The 23,721-nt window shown below is 40.1% G+C and overlaps 1 protein-coding gene across 1 annotated transcript in view; it reads right to left on the reverse strand.

The window, feature by feature from the left end:
• Window positions 1-2,107: 2,107 nt before the first annotated feature.
• LOC128733105 (katanin p80 WD40 repeat-containing subunit B1) overlaps window positions 2,108-23,721 on the reverse strand; it is a 34,740-nt gene continuing 13,126 nt past the window's right edge. Inside the window, exons 4-5 of the mRNA XM_053826721.1 lie at window positions 23,636-23,710; window positions 2,108-11,040 (exon numbers count right to left, since the gene is read on the reverse strand). Of these exons, the coding sequence (XP_053682696.1) occupies window positions 10,809-11,040; window positions 23,636-23,710 (307 nt within the window). The 3' untranslated portion in view covers window positions 2,108-10,808. The remainder of the gene's footprint in view (window positions 11,041-23,635; window positions 23,711-23,721) is intronic.

Consider the following 23,721-nt stretch of genomic DNA (forward strand, 5'->3'; position numbering starts at 1 on the left):
AAGAAGAATGTGGAAAGTAGAAACGAAGGACAAAGGGTAAAACGGAAAAAATCGGACGAGACAGAAAAAGAGGAAAGCAGAACATAATGAGAACGGAAGTGAGAAAATCAGAACAAAAATACAAAGAAAAAATGAAGAGAAAAACTGAAAGCAAAAGCAGCATTTAATAAGATAAAGAACGGAACAAACCGAAACAAAAAAGGAATTAAAAGCGAAAAAGACCAAACCCGGACCGGAAGTCATAACGGGAAAGAGTGACAAAAACGAGACAGCAAAGGAGACTGAAAACAAGGAAAAACGGAAAAAAAATAGATAAAAAACGGAACAGAGCAAAATTAAGACGCAGAAAAAGGCGAAAAGAAAGAAAAAAAAATGGAGAACAGTAAAACGAGGGAGAAAAAGATGCAAACGCGAAAAGAAAGATGATATCAGAACAGAAAACAATACAGAAAGATGGAACAAAAAATGGGACAGAAAAAAAGAAAAGAAAGATGGACTAAAGAAAAAGAAAAAAAAAAGAAAAGCTAGAGATAAATAAAATGAGGACAGCCTGGACAGAAAAGGAGTAAAAACGGGATAGTAAATGAGGAAAAGGAGAAAAAGAAGAATATGGAGAGGATAAAATGAAAACGGAAGACAAGTAATAAAACGGAAAAGAAAAACAGGACGTGACAGAAAAAGAGAAAAAGCAGGACATAACAAGAGGAAGAACGGATTAGACGAAAACGGAAAACGGAATAAAAGGGAAAAATGGAAAAACGAGAGAAAAAAGGAGGACACGAGAAGAATGGGAACACGGAACAGAAAACAAAAGAGAAAAGAATAGCGAGCAAAAAGAAAACCAGCAGAGGAAACGAAGAAAACAGGAAACGGAGGTCAAACGGCATATGAAAGTCAAACGGCATATTAAAATGAGACAAAAATTGAGAAAATGGGATAGAAAAAGAAGAGTAGAAAAACTGGAAAAATTTATTAAAGAAGTAAAACGGAAGAGAAAATGACGGATAATAAATAGAAACCTGAAAAGGAAAGGGAAAAAAAGGTAGCCAGAATCAACGTGACAGAAAAGAAGGAAACACGAGACGAGACAAAACGAAACAGATGAAAACGAGAATGAAAGGAGATAAAAGGAGTAATAAAAAGACGAAAACTGGAAACGAAAAAAGGGAAAAAGAGGATAAATAAAATGTCGGAATACGAAAAAAACAACGGAAACCGAAAAAAAAACAATGAAAACATGAAGAAAAGCAGGACCGAAAATAAGAAAAATGGGACGGCGGGCCAGAAAAATAGAGAACGAAAAAAATGACGAAAAATGGAAGAAAAGTAAGAGTAAAAACTAAGAAAATGGCACAAAAAAGGAGAAAAAACGGGACCAGAAAGAGATAAAACATGTAAGAGAATAAAACGAAAAATGTCAATCCTAATTTCAAGTAAAACTTCGTGTCTAATGTCGTGTCCATGTCCAGTTTTAAGTAAAACTTTTAGTTCAAATATACTCCAAATTCAAGATTAATTGATTTCTAATTGTGGGTTCAACTTTAAGTAGAATTTAAACTCTGATTTCAAGTCTAGTATGAAAAAAGCAAAGCCGTGGGATTAAACGTCCTTTCTAAGACTTGGCCCTTCTTTATCGACAGACTTCGCAGCCGGCAATTAGAGTACAGAACAATTACAGGGCTAGTGCAAAAATCCTACTGACTGAGCACAGTCCTATTTCTAGTCCACTTCCAAGTCCAATTTCAACGGTGATTTCAAACCCCACTGCACCCGACAGTCAGGGAGTTTTCAACCCAATCGGTCGGTATTTTTGTGATAAGTATAATAATAAATTCGCCATCCTTCGATTACTCTTTCCGTTTTGCCAGGCCAAAACCTTCTTCTGAAAGGTGCGCTGCCCCTCCTGTTGTTTATGTCTAAACACGCTAGTGAACATAAACTAATGCCAAAGTATACTTTCACAAAAGAGAAAACAAAAACACTGCGAACTGAAATGAGTTTCTAGTGTGATCTCGGAATTCGGAACGTTTGATTCGTTTTTTTTGTTAGAAAACTTCGCTTCGCGGACGTTTTTTTTTCAAATTTTTAATAATCATTTTGAGTGGGTTTTAGTGTGTGTGTGTGTGTACAATAGAAAATCACTTCCCTGCGCTGTTTTAAACCTTTTGCTTTGTCTGTCAGCTGCTCCTCTCCCTCTCTCTCTATACAAAGTAAATCAAACACATAAAAAATCCTTCTTCTATGGTTTCATTTTTGCTTTTGCTTAGCCAAATTTCAAATTTGCCTGTTTTAGTAACCTAGTTTGTTTAGCCGCTGTTAAAATGCGATTAGCTGTTTGTTTTGCTTAGTTGGTTGGTTGGTTGATTGATTGTTAAGGGTAGGTTCGCTCGAATCTCACTAGATTTTCGCTTGTCTTTCATTAGAGCTTTGCTTGATTATGTTGTTGTTTAGTTTTATTTTTTACTTTTGTTTTGCGCTAACCTACTTTGCTCTCGACTGTTGTGTTTTGCATGTGTTTGTGTCATTAATGGAGAAATTACTAGTTTGAAGGCACTTTTATTCGTTTATTTATGTGATAATGTCGCGTTTTATTAGTAATGATTTTTAGTTTTGGAGTAAAGATCACCTCGCTTCGCTTGCGCTTTTTGTAGTATGCCTTAGCGTAAAATTGATGAATTATATTAGTATGTGAGCTTGGATGTTATTATTTACAGTGTTTAGCCAATATTGTCACATTTTTTTTGTCGAATTTTTCGCATTAAAAAGAGTTTTTAGTCATGTGATGAACTTTTTATTATCTACTTTTTACATGGTTTAGTATACTGTCATGTTATGACCATTTTCTTTGCTGTCTCTCTCTCGTTTGGATGATGGCGGAATGGACTAAGAGGGATGATGCTAACGCTTTAAGGTAGTTCAACTAACAAACTTTGTGTTAATACCAACAAAAACAATGGTGCTTCCTAATTGTTACGCAGTGCTAAAACCGTTTCATTCTAAAATCTGATTTGCTTTAGTCTTTTTTAGTGTGATTTCATTCACACTCTATACTGTTTGGGGATTATTTAACTAATAAGTTTTGTACGATTCGTGTTTTTTTTAGTTTACTGAAATGAGTTACTTAACTGAACAGAAAATGTGATACAAACAATAGCTAGCTTTTGTTGAAGGCGGAAAATTTCTAAAGTAAAATGTGGAAGTTTTAAACGGAGTTATACACTTGCAAAATAGAGTAGGGGGAAGTCCTGTATGGCCATACAGGCCTCTATGCCCGGCCATACAGCTAACGGAATAGGGAACGTTGAATTTTTAAAAACTTGTTTTTATTCATAAGTTTATCCATTTTATGAAATTCTAAGATCTTTCGGTCGTTCGGTCGAACAACTTGAATCTCGAGCCTCGGAGTTGCCACCTGGTGGAACCGTCGAAGAGCAATGGACCGGCATCAAGAACGCCTTCATCACGACCAGTGATGAAACCCTCGGCAAAGCGCCGGGGGTGGGTCAATAAATAATCAATTTAACTTTTTTATTTAAAGCCAGTAATAAACAATGCCCGAAAAAAGTTGTACAAAATATTATTTAAAGAGTTTTTGTTGAAGAAAGAGAACTCCTATCTCTTAAGGGAAAGAAGTTATAGTGCATCAAACTAATGTATCCCCTTAATACCAGTTTTTCTTATTTTTCCTGGTTAGTTCTACTTCCGCGCAGTTTTGATGTTCCACGAAGTTTAACATACTATGAAAATACACTTTTTTGCTGAAAGAAGTGCAGCTCTACCTTTCTTAGTTTTCGAGCTATTCCAGCTTTTGCCTAATTTTCAATCAGTTTTTAAGGGGCTTGATTTTAAAAGGGCACAGATTTGCGCAGCCAATCTCAACCACTTTACGTAGTACTGCAATACAGTGTGTTTAATTTCATATGTATGTCACGGTCGATCGCGGTGGAACATTTGAGAAAACTTGTTCTTTCTGTTCAACAACCTATACTTCCATTATTTTTTCTCTGCTTTCTAGTCTTCCTTTTACCTATTTCTTTATTCTTTACTCTCTCTCTCTCTGGATTTTATCGTCTCTTCTCTTCCATCCAGGCTTATGCCGTGCTCTGAAAAAAACCTCAATTCCCGGCTTTTTACTGACAAAGCGCAGAAGACGAATCGATTTGCTCTCTTGCAGTTGAATGTTACCTTCTCGGACAAGCGACAAGCGAGTTTTTCTGCTTTTGCAGTGCTTTGCTCTGCCTCCGAATGATTGTGAGTTTTATTTCATCGAACGACTGCTCTCAAGATCATGGAGCAAATCGTTTCCGTCCATATAATTTCCTGTCCGATGTTCTCTTTGGCATACGGAGCAAATAGTCTCTATCTTTCAGTGTGTGAGGAAAAGATTAGCTCTGATTGCTGATTAGCTCTGAACTGTAGTTGTGCTTTTTCTGAGCAAGATGAGTGGTTGCAAGAGAAAACAGTATTCAAGCATCATTGGAAGCACAGGAGAGCAATTGGTTGAACAGAAAGCAAAAGCACTTGGTCGTTGTGAGAAGCAGATGTGTCTCTTTATGGTTAAGATGAGCAAAAACAAGCCTGCTCGCATCTTTCCTTTCTTACTTGACTTTCTTCTAAGTCTTTCTATCTTCGTTTCCGATATTTCTCTCTATCTTCTCACTCATTCCTGTCCTCTCCTTTTCCGTCTTTTCTACTCTCCACTTCGGTCTTTCGTTTCTGTCTTCTCTATCTTCTCCACTCTATGGTCTCTCTCCTCACCTGTCCCATTTCTCCTTCAATCTAAACCGCTCCCTTTTCTTCTATTTCGCGAATCCCAAGCAGCAATTTAAGCGTTATTACGTTCATATTGTTTTTTGTTGCCAATTACATAAAGCCGCTAATAAAACTAGGGATTCCACTATAGAACCTTCTGATGACAGTTATAAAACTGCCTTCCGACCATGTGGTCCACTTTCCAGCAGGTTTTTATAACCTCTTTAAGCGTCATGTTATAAGCTCAAGTAGTTTTCTGACCCCCTGCTATAAGCAGCAATAAAATCGATTATATTTTTCGCTGCTTGACGGCAGCCGCGCTTCGTTTGACAAACCTATAAAGCATAAAGCTTGTTGAGACAAAAAAGCTAGATCAGCCAAGTAGACCATCTTAGTTACAGGCACATAAACGACCAAACTTTTTGGGAAAATCACAATTTTTTTACCCCCAAAGAGCATGGATGTTCTTTTTCTGTACTTCATATGTGTGGACTTCCTTAGGCCAATCATCGGAAATCAATGCTTCCAGCAACATTTGCATGTTCTTGTCCTCCTCTGAAATGCTTTCTATCTTCTCCCTTAGGCGACGTTCACCGAACATGCATCCACATGATTGAGAGGAACATGCTGCTCGAGCCAAAGATGTTGATACCTGGACAATGAACATGCATCCAGTAAGTATAGAAGAAAGTGACTGTAATCGGCTTCGTCGAAGGATTCTGCTTTTCCACATATCCCTTTCACGATGAAATTATAATATTGGAGTCGCAGGGCGCACGATTCCGCACGCGATATCGCTCTCTTTTTCCCAACCCGCGGGATGTACTAAAACGAATTCATTTGCTTCTGCATCCGTTCGAATAATGAACGATCTTCCAAGTAAATACGAGCTAAAACGTTCAAGTCTCCTTTTGTGTTTCGCGACATTCCTGTTCCGTAGGTGAGAGGGGTTTTGATACAAAGAATATTGTGCGTGGCACATTATCTGCAGACCAACCTCGTGTTTTTGTTTTGACCTTCGTAATGAGATCAGGAATTTATAACGGTAGTTTTTCTTACAATCGACGGATCGAACTGTAGAAGGAAGCAAAAGTTTTTATAGTATTTCAGAAAAAAACAAGGCGAGAATAGGATCGAACAATCGGGCAAAGAAGGGCTGGCTTCATTTTCAGTTTTTTACTCAGTAGATGCTCATTTGACTGCAGCCCCTCAACGAAACGAAATTCGAAAAAGTAGTGTAAAAGGCAATGGCAGAGCCCTACTAGCACGGTTGTTACAAAGTTATTGTGGTAACCTAAATATGACTAATTTCAGTCGTAATTCGGTTGCTACAACTAAATCGACTTACAGTGTGCTACTTGGGAGCTAATTATTATCTACATTATTATTGAAGAAAGTATAGTTTTATCTTTTCGATCCTATACTTTTTTCAACAATAATGACTGTAATGAGACTGCCCGAGATTGCCCAAGAACCGCTTTGAAGTTGCTTTTGCTTGGTAACTTCTGTGAAACTAATTAGAAACTGCGTTGAAACTGCTCTAAAACTGTTTCAGAACTACTCTAAAATATTTCAGAAACTATTTTGAAGCTGCCTCAGGAATAAAACCCAACAATATTAAACTATCTTGAAACTGAACCTGAATTTAAGCTGTTCTAAATTCGCCACAAAACTGCAGCTGCTTCTAAAATTGCTCCGAAACGATTCACAAACTTTTCTGAAATCGTTCAGAAACTGATTTGAAACTGCCTTGAAATTTGTCTGAAAATGCTCTAGAGCTGCTCAGAAACTGCTAATAAAAAGGTTCTAAAACTATGTTGCGATGGAAATGTTCAGAAGTTGCTTTGACAGTACCCCAAAACTGAGCAAAAACTAGTCATAGACTGACGTAGAACAGCTCTAAATTTTTTCAAAAACTACTATAAAACTGCCCTAAAACCGCTCTGAAACTGCTCAGAAACTACCACTAATTTTGTCTGAAACCGGTCTTAGACTACTCTAGAACAGTTACGCAATTGCTTTGAAACTGTTCCGAAGTTTCACTGAAACTGCTCAGAAACTGATCTGAAACTACTCTGAAATTTATTTGAAACTTCTCAAAAGCTGCTCATTAGTTGCCCATAAACTGCGCTGTTCCGAAGTTGTTTTTAAAACACCCCGAAACTGTTTAGAAACTGCTCAGAAACTTCTCTAAATTTTCTCAAAAGCTACTGTAAAATTGCCTTGAAACTGCTCAGGGACCACCCTGAAGCTGCTTTAAAATTACTCGGACATTTGTTTGAAATAGGCAATTGCTTTGAAACTACTCTCAAACTGTTCAAAAAATTTACTGAAACTGCTAAAAAACTGACTTGAAACTTTGCTCTGAAATTTGTCTAAAACTTCTTAGAAACTACACTGAAACACATTTAAAACAGCTCTGAAAGTTCCGCGAAAAAAGTTTAGGAAAATAATTGGAAATTGCTCTGAAATTATTCTAAAATTTGTCTGAAACTACCGCCAAACTGCTCAAAATTGACTCAGAAGTCACCGTGAAACCGCTCAAAAACAGTTCTAAAGTTGATCTGAAACTGCTCAGGCAATGCCCGCAAACTAGCTAGAAACAGACCTGAAACTATTCAGAAACCGTTCTGGGATTGTTTTAAGGCTACTCTGAAACTACGCTGAAATCGCTCTTAAACCGCACTGCACCATCTCAGAAACGGCTCTAAAACAGCTCGAAAAGTGTTTTAAAATTACTTTGAAGGTTCTCTGAAATAGCTTTAATTCTGCTCCAAAACGGCTCCGGAAGTGTTCTTAAACCCCTTGAAACCGCTTCAAAATTACTTTGAAATTGTTCAGCCCTGTCCAGAAACTATTCGTAAACTGTTCGGAAGCTGGTTTGAAACTGTTCAGAAAGTGCTTCTCCCAAGTAAAAAAAACTTCTCTGAAAGTGACCTGAAATTGCTTTGAAGCTGCACTGAAACTTCTCTGGAACTGCATAGAAACTACTCTGCAGCTGCTTTGAAACAGTTGACACCAAACTACTAAAATAGCTATGAATTGCTCTGAAACTTTTCAGAAAGTGGCAGCTCTGTAGATTCTCTGAAACAGCACTAAATCAACTTAAAAACAGGCTTCATTTTCAGTTTTTTACTCAGTAAATGCTCATTTGAGTGCAGCGCATTTGAGTACTGTTGGTTCTGACGATTGTTGAAAACTACCGTTATAAAAAATTATATTACCTGTGTTGTATTCCACTACCACCCGCTCAGGCCGATCGTGCTGGCACCGACGTATATTTCTGTCACATCCGTAGGAATGTAGTAACCCAGTACTTGATTATTCTTTAACGCGTTGTTTTGCAAATAGTTGAACTCTTTCCCTTCTTCGGAGGTCCAATAGAACTTGTCTGAATTCGCCGTTTCGCTAAATCAGCTCCTCGTTGGTTGAATCTGTCCGCAAACTTGACTAACCCAAGGAAACTTTTGACTTCGGCACAAGAGATAGGTGTAAAAAACCCAACCAACCCAACTGATTGGTTACCCAAGACGTATTTGTCGTTATACAACTTTACATTTTGCTGCTGAAGACGCGTACGTACTTCCGCTAAGTTAGCATCATGCTCTTCTTTTGTTCTTCCGAAGATGGGGATATTGTCCAGGCAGTTTACCACTCCGGAGCACACACCCAATATTACCCTCTACAACACCTCTTGGAACCCTTACTTCTTACTTCTAACAGCATAGAGCCGGGGTGGTTCTTGTGCCGTATCAAGAGTTCCTCTCCGCTGTGCTCGATTCGTTGAGCGTCTCGATACAGGCAAGTCAGTTTCAACTTAGTGGAACCATCTAGCGTAGCCCCTTGGGCCCCTTTATTCCTGGTGCCGGTGGGGTATTTGAAGAGGGCGGATTTCATGGCTCAATCGTCCGGCATCCTTGCGACGTGGCCGGCCTCCGTAGTTTCCCAACTTTCACCAGCTGTACGATTGGGATCTCTCCTGCAGCTCGTGGTTCATACTTTTTGGAAACCATCTGGCGCAGCATTCACAAACCGAATGGCAGGCGAACATTTCTAACAAAATCTAAACTCTGTGAAAAAGTTAGTTGAGTGTCTAACTGTATGTGAAAAAACAAGCTAGATAAATCAAGGGTTAGGAAGCAAGTAGAACCGTTTACCTTTGCCAGTATAGATTCAAGAACGGGCATAGCAAAAGGGACTTCTCTCTTCGAATTGATTTGTACCTCTGAGGTCAATGACAAGGCGAATGTCCTGTGTGCCTTTTGGAACAGCTAGCATTGAGGAACAAAGCTAGCATTGTCCATATCGTCGCTTACGGTTCCAATCATACCTAGTTCTGATAAAATCATTGTCCCTTCGCACTACCAACACGTGGTTTGATTAGTTCTGGGATATTTGAAAATATAATTTTGCATGGAATTCTAGTCTGGTCGTAGCTGATTTTTACTGGGAGAGACACAGAACTGCGGGAATGGCTTAGTTTTCCGAGCCTCACTCTAAGTACACTGTATAGCTTACATCAGTGGATCTTCCTAATAACGAGCCATTAGCATTTTTGACGGTATTTCCTAATGGTCCGACGATTTCACACTTTACCGTTAAGCTTTTTAAACTGCACATGGGTGATCGCATTGCAATAGATCATTTTATCCGGTCACGAAAGTAATTTTTTAATCGATAAAAGATGAAGACTCGATGAAAACATTGTGAAAAATGAAATACAAATACTCTGACAGTATTGACACGAAAAGCATCGGTTGCTGGGTTGAGTGAGGTTGACCCATCTTTTGAACCTCTTTAAATAATACGGTGTTGCTACCTAATAAAAATTTAACAGAAATACTAACAATTCGCAAATTTATGAGATGTTTTGATATTATACTGTAATAGGAAGAAAAAAAGCTGAATTCTCTATTTAACTAAAGCTAGCTATTGCTTGAACACAACGCAATGGTTGGATAAATGTAATCTAATAGGATGATTGGTTGTTAATACTGGACCAAAAAGATCGAAAATTACACCCGCCGGGACACAGGCAGGCAGGCAGGACGGGTTTTAGCGGGGTTTATACTGTTTTTTTTTTGTTTTTAAAAAGATCAACTCGTTCTGCTGCTGCTATTCATACTTTCTGTTTATCTTCTTGATACTATGTTTTTGCCTTATTAGGATGGGGAACAATCGATGATGATGATAATGATGCGATGGGCATGATTTAACGATTTTTTTTTAATTTTAAATGCATAATGTTTTGGAAAAGAATTTGTTAGATTACTAATTTACAGTTTTTTTGTTTGTTTGTTTAATGTTTCATATACTTAAGGGAGGGACTAATCCCAAAAGGTTACGGCATTGCTAAAGCAATGCTCAAACGTTAATCACAATTTTAGTTTTATCGCCTTCTTTTTGTTTCGTAAAGCACTAAGTAAATCACCTTTCCCGTTACATGTGTTTTTTTTTGCTTCGTTTTTCGTTTGCTTAGTAGTCCACTGCCCCATTCTGCCGTTAATATTTGGGATTGAGCTTGGAGAATTGATTGGAAGGATTCAATTCGTTAGTTTTGCACGTTGAATGATCATTTTCGCTCATTCGATTTGCTTTCTGCTGATTTTTGCATATTTAATTGTAGCTTTCCTATAATGTAGATTATCATTTTTACTGCTCAATTAGGATGATTTTGCCCTCAGTAATTGCATACTCAATTAAAATGCTCAGTCTTATTAATAATCTGTATCGAAGTAAATGTGTATTCTCGCCCTTTGCGATTGTAGTTTAAAATTAAAATAATTACGTTAGGTGTTAAAATTTGCAGTTTTACAATTTCATTTTTTTTTGTTTTGCGGCTTTGTTCAATAAATTAGTGACGTTAGCGATAAATTTTATTAAGTCATGCGGGCGTGTAGTCCGCTCTGTGTGTTTTTTTTTGCTACTCAATCGTGTGCTCGTCGAGTTCTGAACTCTTTCGCAAGCAGGCGAAAACGAAACACAATCGAACGAACAATCATACTAGGATAAATTAAAATCAGGAAAAAAACAAACAATTAAAGCCGTCGCTCACCTCACAGATCGACGATCATGTTTTGCAGCTGCTGCAGATTGGTGCCAATTTTGGCGTTCTCCGGTAAGCTTCGTATGCTTATGAGCCACTTTCGGCACTCGGCGCACTTCCGGAAGCGTTCCTCCCGGCTGATGTCCACCCCGATGGTGCAACCGCCATACGTGTTTTCGCGGATCATCTCCAGAAAGGTGGTCAGAATCACGCGCAACGTATCGCAGGCTCGCGTACAATGGCTGAAACGGGAACAACAAAAACGGGATTTCAGAAACAAAAAAACTAGGGAACATTCAAAATGGCGCACGGAAAAATGCTAATAAAGTACTCTGCTGGCTGTGCCAACCCCCTGGGAGCAGACGATAATAACAACTCCTCCGGCACGAACCCTCGTCTCGTTCGTTCGCTTGCTGAAGTACCATGTAATAGATATGTTCTTTCCAGCGGAATAATATTAAGGCGCATAAAGCAAAAAAAAGAATCAAATAGTTCTTCTAAATCCTATTGAGCACACTACTTTTTTTTTCTCGTTCCGTGACGGTTGTTTCCACTTCAACGATTCATGAATGAAGAGGGACACCCTTCGAGAGAGAGGGCACCGAAGAACGGCGACTGTTGTTAATCATTCGTAACAATATAAACAAGCAGCTTTCGCACCCGGCCTGAAGTCGGCCGATTTTTGACTGACACTCATCATCAACTGAACAAGGAAATTGGAAAAACGGATGGATATAGGATGATTGCGAGCCCTTAGAGAAGGGAAATAACAAGCAAAAAAAAAGCGGCATTCAAACTAGATCATAATCGCATCAAACCATCAACAACATCAGTACAGTAGTGCGATGATGATGATGAGTGTTTGTTTGTCGCGCTACTGTGCAGTGCTCAAAACGAAACGTATCGAATGTCGGAATTACGTCGTCGTCGTCGTCGGGATTCTTCTTTCATCGTCCCGGTCGGTTGGAAGCGTTGCGAAATTCATAACAGAATCAGAATCACTACGAAACGGCAAAAAAACGGAAGGAAAGACATTCCGGATTAGAGTGAAATTAATGCTGAACAAAAAAAAACAGATTATAATTGTGTTAGGTGAAAAGAAAACTCAATAAAGTATTTGCTTTAGTTAAAGCATTCAGTTTAAAAATGAACGAATTTTATGTCTTGCGATAAAAACAGAAATAAAGGGGAAGTAATCGTGTTAATTATACAAATTGAAGTTTTTTAGTCTGTTTTAATCAAGTAGATGTTATGTTTACTTTCAGGACATCAAGATGCTCAAGGTTCAGAGTAGAGAAACTAAAATAACTTTACTTTTACTGATCTGAACTTTTAGTCACCGTAAACAATTATCCGGCTTGGTAGGCTATTTTCGGCAAAATTAAGACTTTTACTTAAACTGCGTAACATTTTTGTAGCTATCGTCTGACGCCTATGAATATTTGTCAACATTTAGTAAATAGTACAAGTCACAGTTACACACAAGAACTAACAATTCATATATTAGTTTATTTTGCATTACACTAGCCCAAATCACTCCATAGACCGTTGTTTTTCAACCTTCCCCAGTGGGTCGGCGTTTGCTCCATGGAACTGCAGTTAGCTAGTCTGTTCAAATTATTCTAACGGAGTTTGAGTACTAAGCGCGAGTACGTTGTACGCGGCATTAAACATTCTCTCTGCAAGTTTACAGTCTTGCGTTACTCTTGTTTCCAGCTTCCTCCTTGTTTCTCCGAAGTATACTTTCCCGTCGTCTGTTAACAAATCCGAATTCGGCATCGAATAAACATTTTTTACTTCCCTGGTGGAATGGTATCCTTAAGTTTGCTAGACAACCGGTTTTCCGATCAAAGGAGATTCACTAGCGAGCGGTTCCAGCAAATCCAAATACACCGGAATCTTCACCTGAAATGTTCCTTGGAAGACCAATGCGCAATACGTTGGACTGATCCTGGAAAGTAAAGGAAATTTGAACACAAGTTGAAAGGAACCACTGATCTGGTCTATGTTGAACAGCATGGCAAGTTTTGCCATGCCAAGTTTTGCCATGCCAAGTTTTGGGTTCCTGACCAAGTGCATTCATGATACGATTGTGAGACTTCTGAGGGTGAGACGCAACAACTATCATGAGAATAATCCTACTCGATGAGGTTCAATCTACAACGGCACCTGCAAGAGTCGAAAAATTACAAAAATCAAACCGACCGTAGTCGGGTCAACAACTATATTAATGGACCGGCAAACCGCTTGTAGCTTGTTGCGTATAAGCGCAAATTATTTTACCTATTGTAATTGCATTCGGTATTGTGTACATAATTAAAACAACTTTTGCGAAACATTTACATATTTGAAAACAACTTTCAACCACAGAAAAACCTTCCGGCCCAGAGAGCAGGTGTTGGTGAAAATTTAAATTCTTCTAGCAAATAAAAACCCTTCTTCTTTTCATTCCATTTTATACAGGAAAACCTGAGCGAAAAACCAATATTTTAGTCATCCCCGCAGCAGCAGACCGTCATGATGGTGAACCCCCCCCCCCCCCTCTCATACTAACGACGGCGATGTCTAAAAGTATCGAAATAAATTAAACTCTTGACAGACGGTCGAGTCTCGATTGAAATTTTACGCACTTTTCAGGCATTATTTTAACTACCTACATGCTGCTGGAATGAGTGTATATATTATTATGCTCCCACCCAACCGACCGGTATCGATCATCTCGATTTCCTCATACCAAAATTGACTGCGATTTCCCCCACGTTATTTATGTTTATATAAATCGTAGAAAAGGAAAACCACGCCCTCCAATAAAAACGCTATATGTAATGTTTTATGTTCGTTGCGCTGCAGCGCTACAGACACAAAAGAGGGGAAAAGTCGATCGAAAGTTGCACACTCACACACGTAGGAAGACGGCGACAGCGGCAGCAAACCTGTTATTAAAAATCGGCAGCTCCCAAACCAAGCCGACCAGCCGACAGCATAAGCAGCAAGCAAGCAGGTTAGTCAACCGTGAAAACTAGTTCCGGAAAAGAGCGCGATGGAACTCGATGAAGGGATGTTTTAGGCTGGGAAAATACTGCATGAAATGGTTGGAATTTTGACAAAATGGAATTTTGAATGATTTTTTCAAATCAAAAACAGGATTTTTTTAATCCACCTTAAAATGAATGAATGCTTTTCTCACATAGCTTCAAATTTGATCGAGCATAGCATAGAGAGCAAAATGAAAAAAAAAAACGCTTAATCAAATTCAATTGGATAGTTAAACATCGAACAAAACTTTCTGTTAGTATTACATATAAACTTATCTAGCAATCGAGGAGATCCAAGAACGCAGTTGTATCAGTTTTTCGATTTTGTGTTTTTTCAATAATCGCTGACTGACTACGGAAGCACACGATTTTTCCGATTGAGTGACATTTCTATTGTAACCAAGTTTGTCGACAGTAAAACTGTTCGAAAATGGTAATACCATTGAAGCTACTATCGGAAAACATGTACTCCGGTGAAGACCGACTTCCCATTCGTCCTGCCATCTACTTATAGAATCCGGCCTAACTCTATCTCAGGGGGGCTCCGTAGCCGCAAGGTCTGCTTGGACAAGCAGTCGTGGGTTCAAATCTTAGTAGAATCAGGCCATTCGATGTCAAGTGACGTTAGCATGGGTTTATTCTCAGACCCCTCGATACCCTTCCTTTATACTCAATTCTATATGACCCCCATAAAAGCATTCTTGACAGTGCAAAAAGTCACTCTTATAGTTAAATGTACTGGTCGGCCTCGCTAGGGATGACTGTAATTGAAGACAGTACTGGCATTGAGAAGCAAGGTAGGTAAAGTAGATAGCATTGAAGGAAGGGTAAACCCCACTACACGCAAGCACGCATAAAATTTAATAAGCATCTCGCTCATTCAATGTCGATTACAGCAAAAAATGCAGTGCATGTTATACAGCAAACACCCGGGTGATATCACAATAGATCAACGATACTGGTCGCAGTGATGAGTCCGTACAGAAGAAAAAACTATCTCAAACACCTCTGATATTTCTCTGTCTATGACGACGACTCTGTCTATAGCGATGTGATGCGATACTCGCAGCACCGTCCACTTGAACACTTTGTTCAGATATGCATGATTGAGCTTCCTGCTTTGGCTGAGGCCTAAGACAGTGCGCTGACATGATTACGCTTACCATCAGACGTCTCCTACTGCTACTAGATCCATAGTCGTTTAGCATAATTTTGGACAGCGCAGTAACCGTAATCGATGTGGCTGATGAAAGTCAGTCTGCAGATTGTCTGCCATCACACCCATATACTTCATATTACGTTTAACGACAATCACTTGTCCCCCAACCGCCATTTTGGCCTCTAGAACAGCGTCCGTCTTATAGTGTTCCAAACGTAAATTGATACCAGCCATTCATCCGCCTATTATGCTTATGGCATCTGATTCCAACATCTTCACCTCGTCGAAGAACGATAGCGTCGGCAAAACCGGTGATTTCGACCCAATTGGGCAGTTTAAGCATCAGCATACATAACGTTCAAGATCGTGGAACCGAGAATCGAGCCTTGTGGAACACACACGGTCACTTTGTACCTCTTCGCATCATCAGCCATGTCGTACACTACCGTCCGGGTTTTGAAGTAGCTTCTAAGCAACCTGCATAGATGGTCCGCTACCCTCATCTTGTACAGCGCTAGGGCGTTCGCTCTTCAATTAGCGGTGTTAAATATACATGCGTTTTTAACGTCAATCGTGACTAGGGCACATCTGTCACTCCACCTAGTTTGCCTCATTGGTTTCTCGGCCCTCTAACTGGCTTGATGGCGTCGATAGTGGACTTCCCTTTGCGGAATCCATACTGCATCCTTGTTCGGTATTGCTTTTCTAGGTGTCATTCGACCCTTGTCCATTCCCCAGTTACCGTTGCGCGATCGCGTCGCCCTTGTGGACCTTCTTCGGCTTCATAGCTGCGGCCTCCTTTGGCTACTTGATAGGCGGCTTACACCTAACCACCCACCACTGTTCGATGGTCCCGCTTATACCAGCCGGGATCTTTTCCTGCTCGTAGTGGTGCGGTTGGTCTACTGCCTCTTTGCTGACAGTTTGGGTGTTTCGTCAAGCGTGACGGCTTTCCGTTTGGCAGTACGCGGTGTGTGCGTCTGACTTGGCATAACCATAGGCTTAGCGGCCTTGAGGGGCAAGAGCTTAGGCGATCTCACACAGTTTTAATAGCTTCTACCTAACCATTTCGGTAGCTATAATAGCAGAGTGGATGCTCAGCAATAGCTTTTTGATGTCTAAGTGCACATTGGACTTCGAGTTGATGAACAAGTACAAATTGTTTAGCAACCTTTATGCCACTTCCAGGAAATAGGAATGTTAGATTTTGGCAGGGTCTTTTCAGGCTTCTTCTTCTATCAACCGCGAACCGGGGTGGCTCTTGCCGTATCAAGAATTCCTATCCACTGTGTTCGGTTTTGGGCTACTCGTTACCAGTCCGTTGAGCGTTTCGACACACGCAAGTTGGCTTTAACTTGGTCGAGCCATTTAGCACGTTCGGACCTTCTATTCCTGGTGCGAATGGGGTCCTTGAAGAGAACGGCATCCTCACGACGTGGCCGGCCCACTGTAGTCTCCCAACTTTCGCCAGGTGTACGATGGAAATCTCTTCAAGTAGTGCCTGCAACTCGTGGTTCATATACCTACGCCACTCTCCGCTATCCGTTTGTATTGCGCTAAAAATAGTCCTTCGTGAGAATAGGGTGCAGAGCCCAATCGGCGCTAATCAGGAATATTGCATCTTAGCCTACAACCACCGACTTTGACGTAGGTGAAGGGTTTCGAACGAACCCATGACACCCGCCACGATTTTAGTATGACGCAAGGCAGTGGTGCTATTAGCCTGCCTGATCCTAATGTGCTTGTAGCACTCCCAAACGTGGCTTATTAGTTTTTAGTCCTGAGCTCTAACAACACATTACGACGTAAAATCAAAGCCATGGGTATAAACGTCCATCAGAACTTGACCCTTCTTTATCGACAGCCGGTTATCAGAATACAGGAAATAACGGGGTTAGAGCAAAAATCCTATTGACTAGCGGCACCGCCTAATCAAGATTCGAACGTATGACGACTGGCTTGTTAGACCAACATCGTACCCCGGAGCTAACTGGGCGGTCATTAGACGTCTGCAACTTAATTATCCCTGTTAGCGCACAACCGAGGGTACAACCAAAGACTAGTATTTGGTCGACCCCAGGTTCGGTTGCGTCTCGGCCGATACCGCGTGGAGGTAGGGATAAGAGTTAACCGTAACGGAGGCTATTTGGTTGGTGCAAGGTCAATCTAGCCCACAACCCACTGGCTTAGGGTCTTTACCGGCCGCCACAGCTGGTTTCGATCAACTGTATCGTACGCTGCTTCGAAGTCAATAAAAATTCGTGGGCACGTTGACCTCCAAATTTTTCGCAAGATGTCAGATTGTCAGATGTTAGAACCCCCTTGAAATAGGGCTAACTACTTTGCAGGCGACATTTATCAGTATTATCCGCGATATTAACGACCTGGTACCTAATACCGGCTTTTCTCTTTCCAGATCTTGGAAATATTCCAACGTATTCTCGGCCATGTTTGTAAAGGTGCTGATGTGTGGTCATTATCGGCGGCTGTTGTTCTTCAGCAACTGGAGTTCTCGTTTAACCTCTTGATGATCAGGCTCTGGGTGGCTGCTATCTTCCATTGGCATTCCTAAGCTAATTTCCGTTTCGCCTTCTACTGTAACTTCGTCATTGAGGTGGTCGCGCATGTGATCGGATTTCCTTGCTCGTCCTTACAAATGGTAAGCTTAGGTATGTGGCCCTAATGAGATTGGTTCACCTTCTCGTAACACTTGCGCGTAATTAATCCGAAACAGTCTTTCTAGTTCGCCACGTGGTTCTTCTCTTCCCCGACGGCAGCTCGTATTGATCCCTGATCTTTTTCCAAGGTTGAAACCAATTCTCCTTTTCAATTTTTATAGGACCAAAGTAACAATGAGATTCTCTTTGTGCCTCTTCTCTTCTGCTTATCACGGTGATGCAAATGCGCTTTACAACATCACTTTTGCATAAATCGGTTGCTGGCGTCACTAGTTAGCTAAACGTTAAGAACATTCTCGTTTAAATACATTTATATCACAGTGGTACTCGGAACAGAGGGACACCAAAGAACAGTGAACATGACTACTGAACTGCTGACAGTGTTCGTCTTATTCAGTTTTCTACTCTTCAAAACAATAAATTCATCAATTGAACATATGTTTTACATATAGATCTTAGAACATTAAAACAATTACCGTTTCAGACTAATCTCAAATTTTTAATCTTGACCTTGAAATGCGGTCATACATATATATTAATAGGTAAAAGTTCAAAGGTACAAGTACCAGCGAACCACATGCCCTGGCGGGTGTTGTGGGTTCGAATCCGGTTGTAATCTCAGATTACAGCTTGGTTCGACTCATGCACCTACCAGCATTGGACAAAAAGATAGGAGTCAAAAAGACTACTTGTCAAGCATAGCTACCAATACCCCCCCCCCCTTCCTTTCCGCTCTTCTCCTCCTTCACCAAAAAATTTTCATTTCTCTCCCCTACCGTCCCTTCATCAATTGTAGAACCATCGTTTCAAAAAAAATATTAATTACCGTTTCACCAACCGGTTTCGAGTAAAACTCTTACCCATCGACAGGCAAAAAAGCCTTTTATATCGACTTTAGACATTACCCTTCTATATCAACATAGGGTACAGTACAGGAAAATTACGGGGCCAGTACAACGATCCTACTAACTCTATCTAGCAAGAACCACCTAGCCTCGGTTTCGAACATACGACGACTGGCTTGTTAGACCAGATCGACCAGACCAGTTAGATCGCATCTCGAAGCTAACTGGGCGTTCCTGTTCATCGACAGGATGATATCCAACTGATTGCGTCGAAGATAGAGGATTGCATTTTTAGCTGCATCAACCTTTTGCGTTGTTCCAGTTGATGTTATGATGAAGATTTGCTGCGTGGTTTCATTGATTCGCTTGCTTTCCAATATACCGTATGGGGTGACCGAACTAGAGCCATAAATACGATAGCCATACGGACGGATGCCATACGTACGAATGATGGCATAGACGAATGCCATAATGTATGTTTGTCATAATGGACGGAAGCCATAATGTATGTATTGATATGCTGTTTCATAAATTGTTTCTTTTTCCTCTATGTATAAAGTTTGGCCTGTCCATGGGGATATTGACAAGTTGATGCGCCTTTGCATGGAACGCTGTTTGTAATGACGAAATGTATTATGTCCTATGTTAATAATGTTGTCAGTTCTTACGTTAGCACATAACCAAACTAAAAGCTTCGCCCTACCTCTAATGCGTTTTCCTTCTTAGGATCGTGGCAACTGGTTCCACCCGCATCCAAGTTTTCTTTGGTGGCAATGCTTGGCTTACAAGCTCTTATTTTTACGTCCATCAAACCATGACATTCGCATTCCTCACCAAAGTAATCATTTCGTGTACTCCGTGGTTCTTTATCTCTCTGATGGCCGAGCGTATTCGTCCCCAATCGTTTTCGAGGATTGAAGAACTTAACTCTTCGAAAGAAGGCAGTGCCTCATTCAGTATTCGTGCGTGTCTAGTCGTCTAATGTTTGAGTTGTTGACTACATAAGGCGTCTGTCGCTGCAGTGGATTTCCCATGGGTGTTCCCAAGGTCTGTCTGTTATCACAAAAAAAAGCATAATAATCATTCAACTGGGATTGACCAATCCCCATTACTCATTACTCATTAATACTGTCACAGCCACAATAAAGGATTCCTGGAAATAATTTAAATTATTTCTTAACATAGAAATATTTCAAACTATTTTTTTGTCAGCAGTATTGACATTTGTAAAATATCCCAGATATATCACAAAAATCAAATCGGCCAGGCCAACTATGAGGTATTGCCGCAAAGACGATTCTGTGAAATGAATCTGGTGTGAATAATTTATTCATGCATAAATACATTTCTGAATCAACAGGGGAGGAAGAAACGGCGACGTCTCGTACCAACCGTTTCTGTTCAATTGTTATTGTTTAGTTTTAATGCTCGTTGGGAGTATTCAACTAGTAAAGATTAAGAAAATCCTCCGGACCCTCGGGGATGAACTTATGGCATTTCAACCATAAGCCAGGCCGCACTCGGCCAAGGTTATAGCGCCTTATTTCGCTCTCTGAAAATAGAAAAGACGCACCAGCTACCGAAGTGTTAGAATAGCACAAGATATAAAAATAACAAAATAATTGTTCTATAAATCAGCGTAAACGAAAAAATGATGAGAGCGCATTCATACTAAAGCTTAATTAATAAATTATGCATATAACTGATTATTAATATGCTGACATATTAATTTAATAATTATTCAAAATTGATACAAAACCAAATCAGCGAAAGAAAAAAACGTAAAATAAATTAATTTAACACATTAATTTAACAGTTATCTATACCTATAAAAAAAGATTTCTGTCTGTCCGTATGTTCTTTATAGAATCGAAAACTACTGAACCGATCGGAGTGAAAATTTGCATGTAGGGGTTTTTGGTGCCAGGGAAAGTTCTTATGATGGTTAGAAACCCCTCCCCCCACTAAGAGGGGGAGCTCCCATACAAATCTATACCTATAAAACTGGATTTATGACTGAATGTTCCTTATGCAATCGAAAACTACTAAACCGATCAGTGTGAAAATTTGTATTTTTTTGAAACGATGGTTCTAGAATTGATGAAGGGACGGTAGGGGAAAGAAATGAAAATTTTTGGTGAAGGAGGGGAAGACCGGAAAGGAAGGGGGCGGGGGGGGGGTGTATTGGTAGCTAAGCTTGACAAGTAGTCATGTAGGAAGAAGGGAGAAGGGATGTAGGAAGCGGCACAATATGCGTCGATAACCCAACCAAACGCGTCGCATTCTTGATAAGTGGATTTTGCAGTCTCCTTTTGTCCAGCGCCTCTATGGTTCAAAGATACAAGTACCAGCGAACCACATGCCCTGGCTTAGCTACCAATACCCCCCCCCCCCCGCCCCTTCCTTTCCGCTCTTCCCCTCCTTCACCAAAAATTTTCATTTCTTTCCCCTACCGTCCCTTCATCAATTGTAGAACCATCGTTTCAAAAAAATATTAATATATATGTATGATCGCATTTCAAGGTCAAGACTAAAAAACTTGAGTAGTGAAAATTTGCATATAGGGGTTTTTGGAGCCAGGGAAGATTCTTATGGTGGTTAGAAACCCCTCCCCCCACTAAGAGAGGGAGCTCCCATACAAATGAAACACAAATTTCTGCATAACTCGCGAACTAATCGAGCAAATGGAACAAAATTTTACATGTGGGTGTTTTTGGAGACAAGGATGTTTTCTATGGTGAATTGAAACCTCTCTCTACTTTAGGAGGGGGGGCTCCTATACAAATGAAATACAAATTTCCTCATAACTCGAGAATTAATTAATCAAATGGAGCCATATTTGGCATGTGGGTGTTTTTGGAGGCATGAATTTTTTCTATGATGAACTAGGACCCCTTACCTTTTTAGGAGGGGGGGCTCCCATACAAATGAAATACAAATTTCCTCATAACTCGAGAAGTAATCAAGCAAATGGAACCAAATTTGGCATGGGGGGTTTTGGAGGCAGGAATTTTTTTAATGACGGTTTGAGACTCCTTACCTCTGTGGTAGGGGGATAAGGACTTTCATACAAATAAAACAGAAATTTTGGAGTAACTCAAAAACTAATCGAACTCGAGAAATTTTAGACTTTCATAAAACATTAATCAATAACAAGACCACCAAAAACTATGAATAGTAACATTAGATGATTCAGTGAGAGACAGCCACAGGCAGCGAGTGTTGCCAGCAACCTGCCGTCGGAAGCGCCGGCCACTGCGGGGGCAGGCCCCCGTAGAGATCACCTCTATCTAGGTTTATTTATTTTCCTAGATCTTCTGACCTCTATTACTTTCCTTCAGTTGGGTCACCCCTGCGAAATGGTACTTTCTACGAAAAGATTTTCCGTGAAATGGTACATCCCGCGTAAGCTTTTTCGCGAAATGGTATTCTGCGAAACTCTATATTCCGCGTTATGGTCAACCGAGAATTGGTGTTCCGCAAAATGGTATTCGACGAAATGGTTTGTAATGATGGCGAATATTTCAATGCTATCCACCTTATTTTATCAGGCTGAACAATGGGGGGAGTTGTATTCTACTTTACTGTGAGGAAAATTTGTATATTAACAGCCATGAACTCCCCAGAAACTTGCAAAACTCAAGATTGTGACAAAGGTCATCCGAGATTCACGATTTATGTACAACACAGTTTAATTTGTGGCAATACGAAGTTTGTCGGGTCAGCTAGTGATAAATAATTAAAATACGAAACGATCTCACCGCCATGCATTTGCAAAATGTTCTCTTGCCCGTTCCATGAGCACAGTGAGGTTTGTGAATTTGCTGCCATCCTGCTGTCAGGTTGGAAGGAACACGAGTTATATAGCAGGGAAGAATATTCGACTCCGTGGTTGTCGGCGGAAAACTGCACGAAAAAATTGACAGCGAAAACTTTTTCATATTCTTCGATAGAATCGTCTGTCAAAAAAAATCGTCTTCGAAGTAAAAACTCCATGTGCCAATCCTCTGGAAATCAAGCGCAGCTCATACAGAGGTTTCGGCTGACCTCGTATCACATCCTATTTTATTGAAGCTGATTGAGATCTCTTCCTTTTCATTCAAGCGTAAAATATCAAACATCCTGAATAGTTTGATTAACTTTCCGCCCTGCCAACTACCAAAAAAGAAATGGCAACAATCTCTTCAAACGGAAGGCGCCTTGAACAAGCTACTACAAGTAGAAACTATCCTTTAAACATTTTTCCAACTGTAATACAATTTCTTCATCACTGATAATAACGTATTTTAAGTAAAATATTCTCCTATAAAAAACAAGAAAAAATTCGAACGCGAAAATATTTGACGTCCACTCGCGACCACGGCTTGCTTCGATCGATCCAATTGAGATAGACCAATCCTTGAAGAAAAACTTTGGGAAATTGAACGAGCAATTATACCAAATTTGAAGTTGAAATCGGAGGTGGTCGATTACAACGGGTAAGATGACTCACTTGAGAGGAAATAACCCCTATGTAAACTTGAGAATTGAATTTATCAAAAAACCTGAGGTGTAATAGGTATTTTAAGACCTTTTTTAAATATCGTTTTAACCAATACTAACATCCTGTGAAGAGAAATCTGAGGTGCATGAAAGTTAAATAATAAATGCCTTCGGACAAAGAGTGTGTCCTGTTTTAATAATTTTCTGAGGCATTTTGTTTATCATAATCAGTTTTATCCACGATAACCGGTTTCAAAAGCTATCCGATCAACGTCATTGTCAGTTATTGTGTTGAAATGTATTCAATTCAGCTCGAACTGTCCACCGAATGATGCTTCTCTGTGAATCATCATATTATGATAAGTACCGCCAACCACTTGGTCTGACAGTTTCGCGCATCTGAATCTGAACAAACAACTGTTAGGTAAGAGATAACACCCCTTTTGTCAGGCTGTTAGCAAGTTCTCTATTCGGTAGCTGGTAAACGGTTGAACTTAATGATCCAAGCACGCATAAGCACAAACCAATGACAAGATAATTAGCTTAAGATGAGTTTGCATACACCACACACGCGGTGCTGTGGAACTCCCCTCCGTGTTTTTTTTTCAACAATAAAGCAGTGCGGTTTCGGTACTTACAATTTGTATTCACTCTGCAGCAGTTCGTAGATTTTTGGCAACAGCAAAACGCACATGTCCAACGTAAATTGAGAGCTACCGGAAAA

The sequence above is a fragment of the Sabethes cyaneus genome, chromosome 1 (genome assembly GCF_943734655.1).
Source record: "Sabethes cyaneus chromosome 1, idSabCyanKW18_F2, whole genome shotgun sequence".
Classification (NCBI taxonomy): Eukaryota; Metazoa; Arthropoda; class Insecta; order Diptera; family Culicidae; genus Sabethes; species Sabethes cyaneus.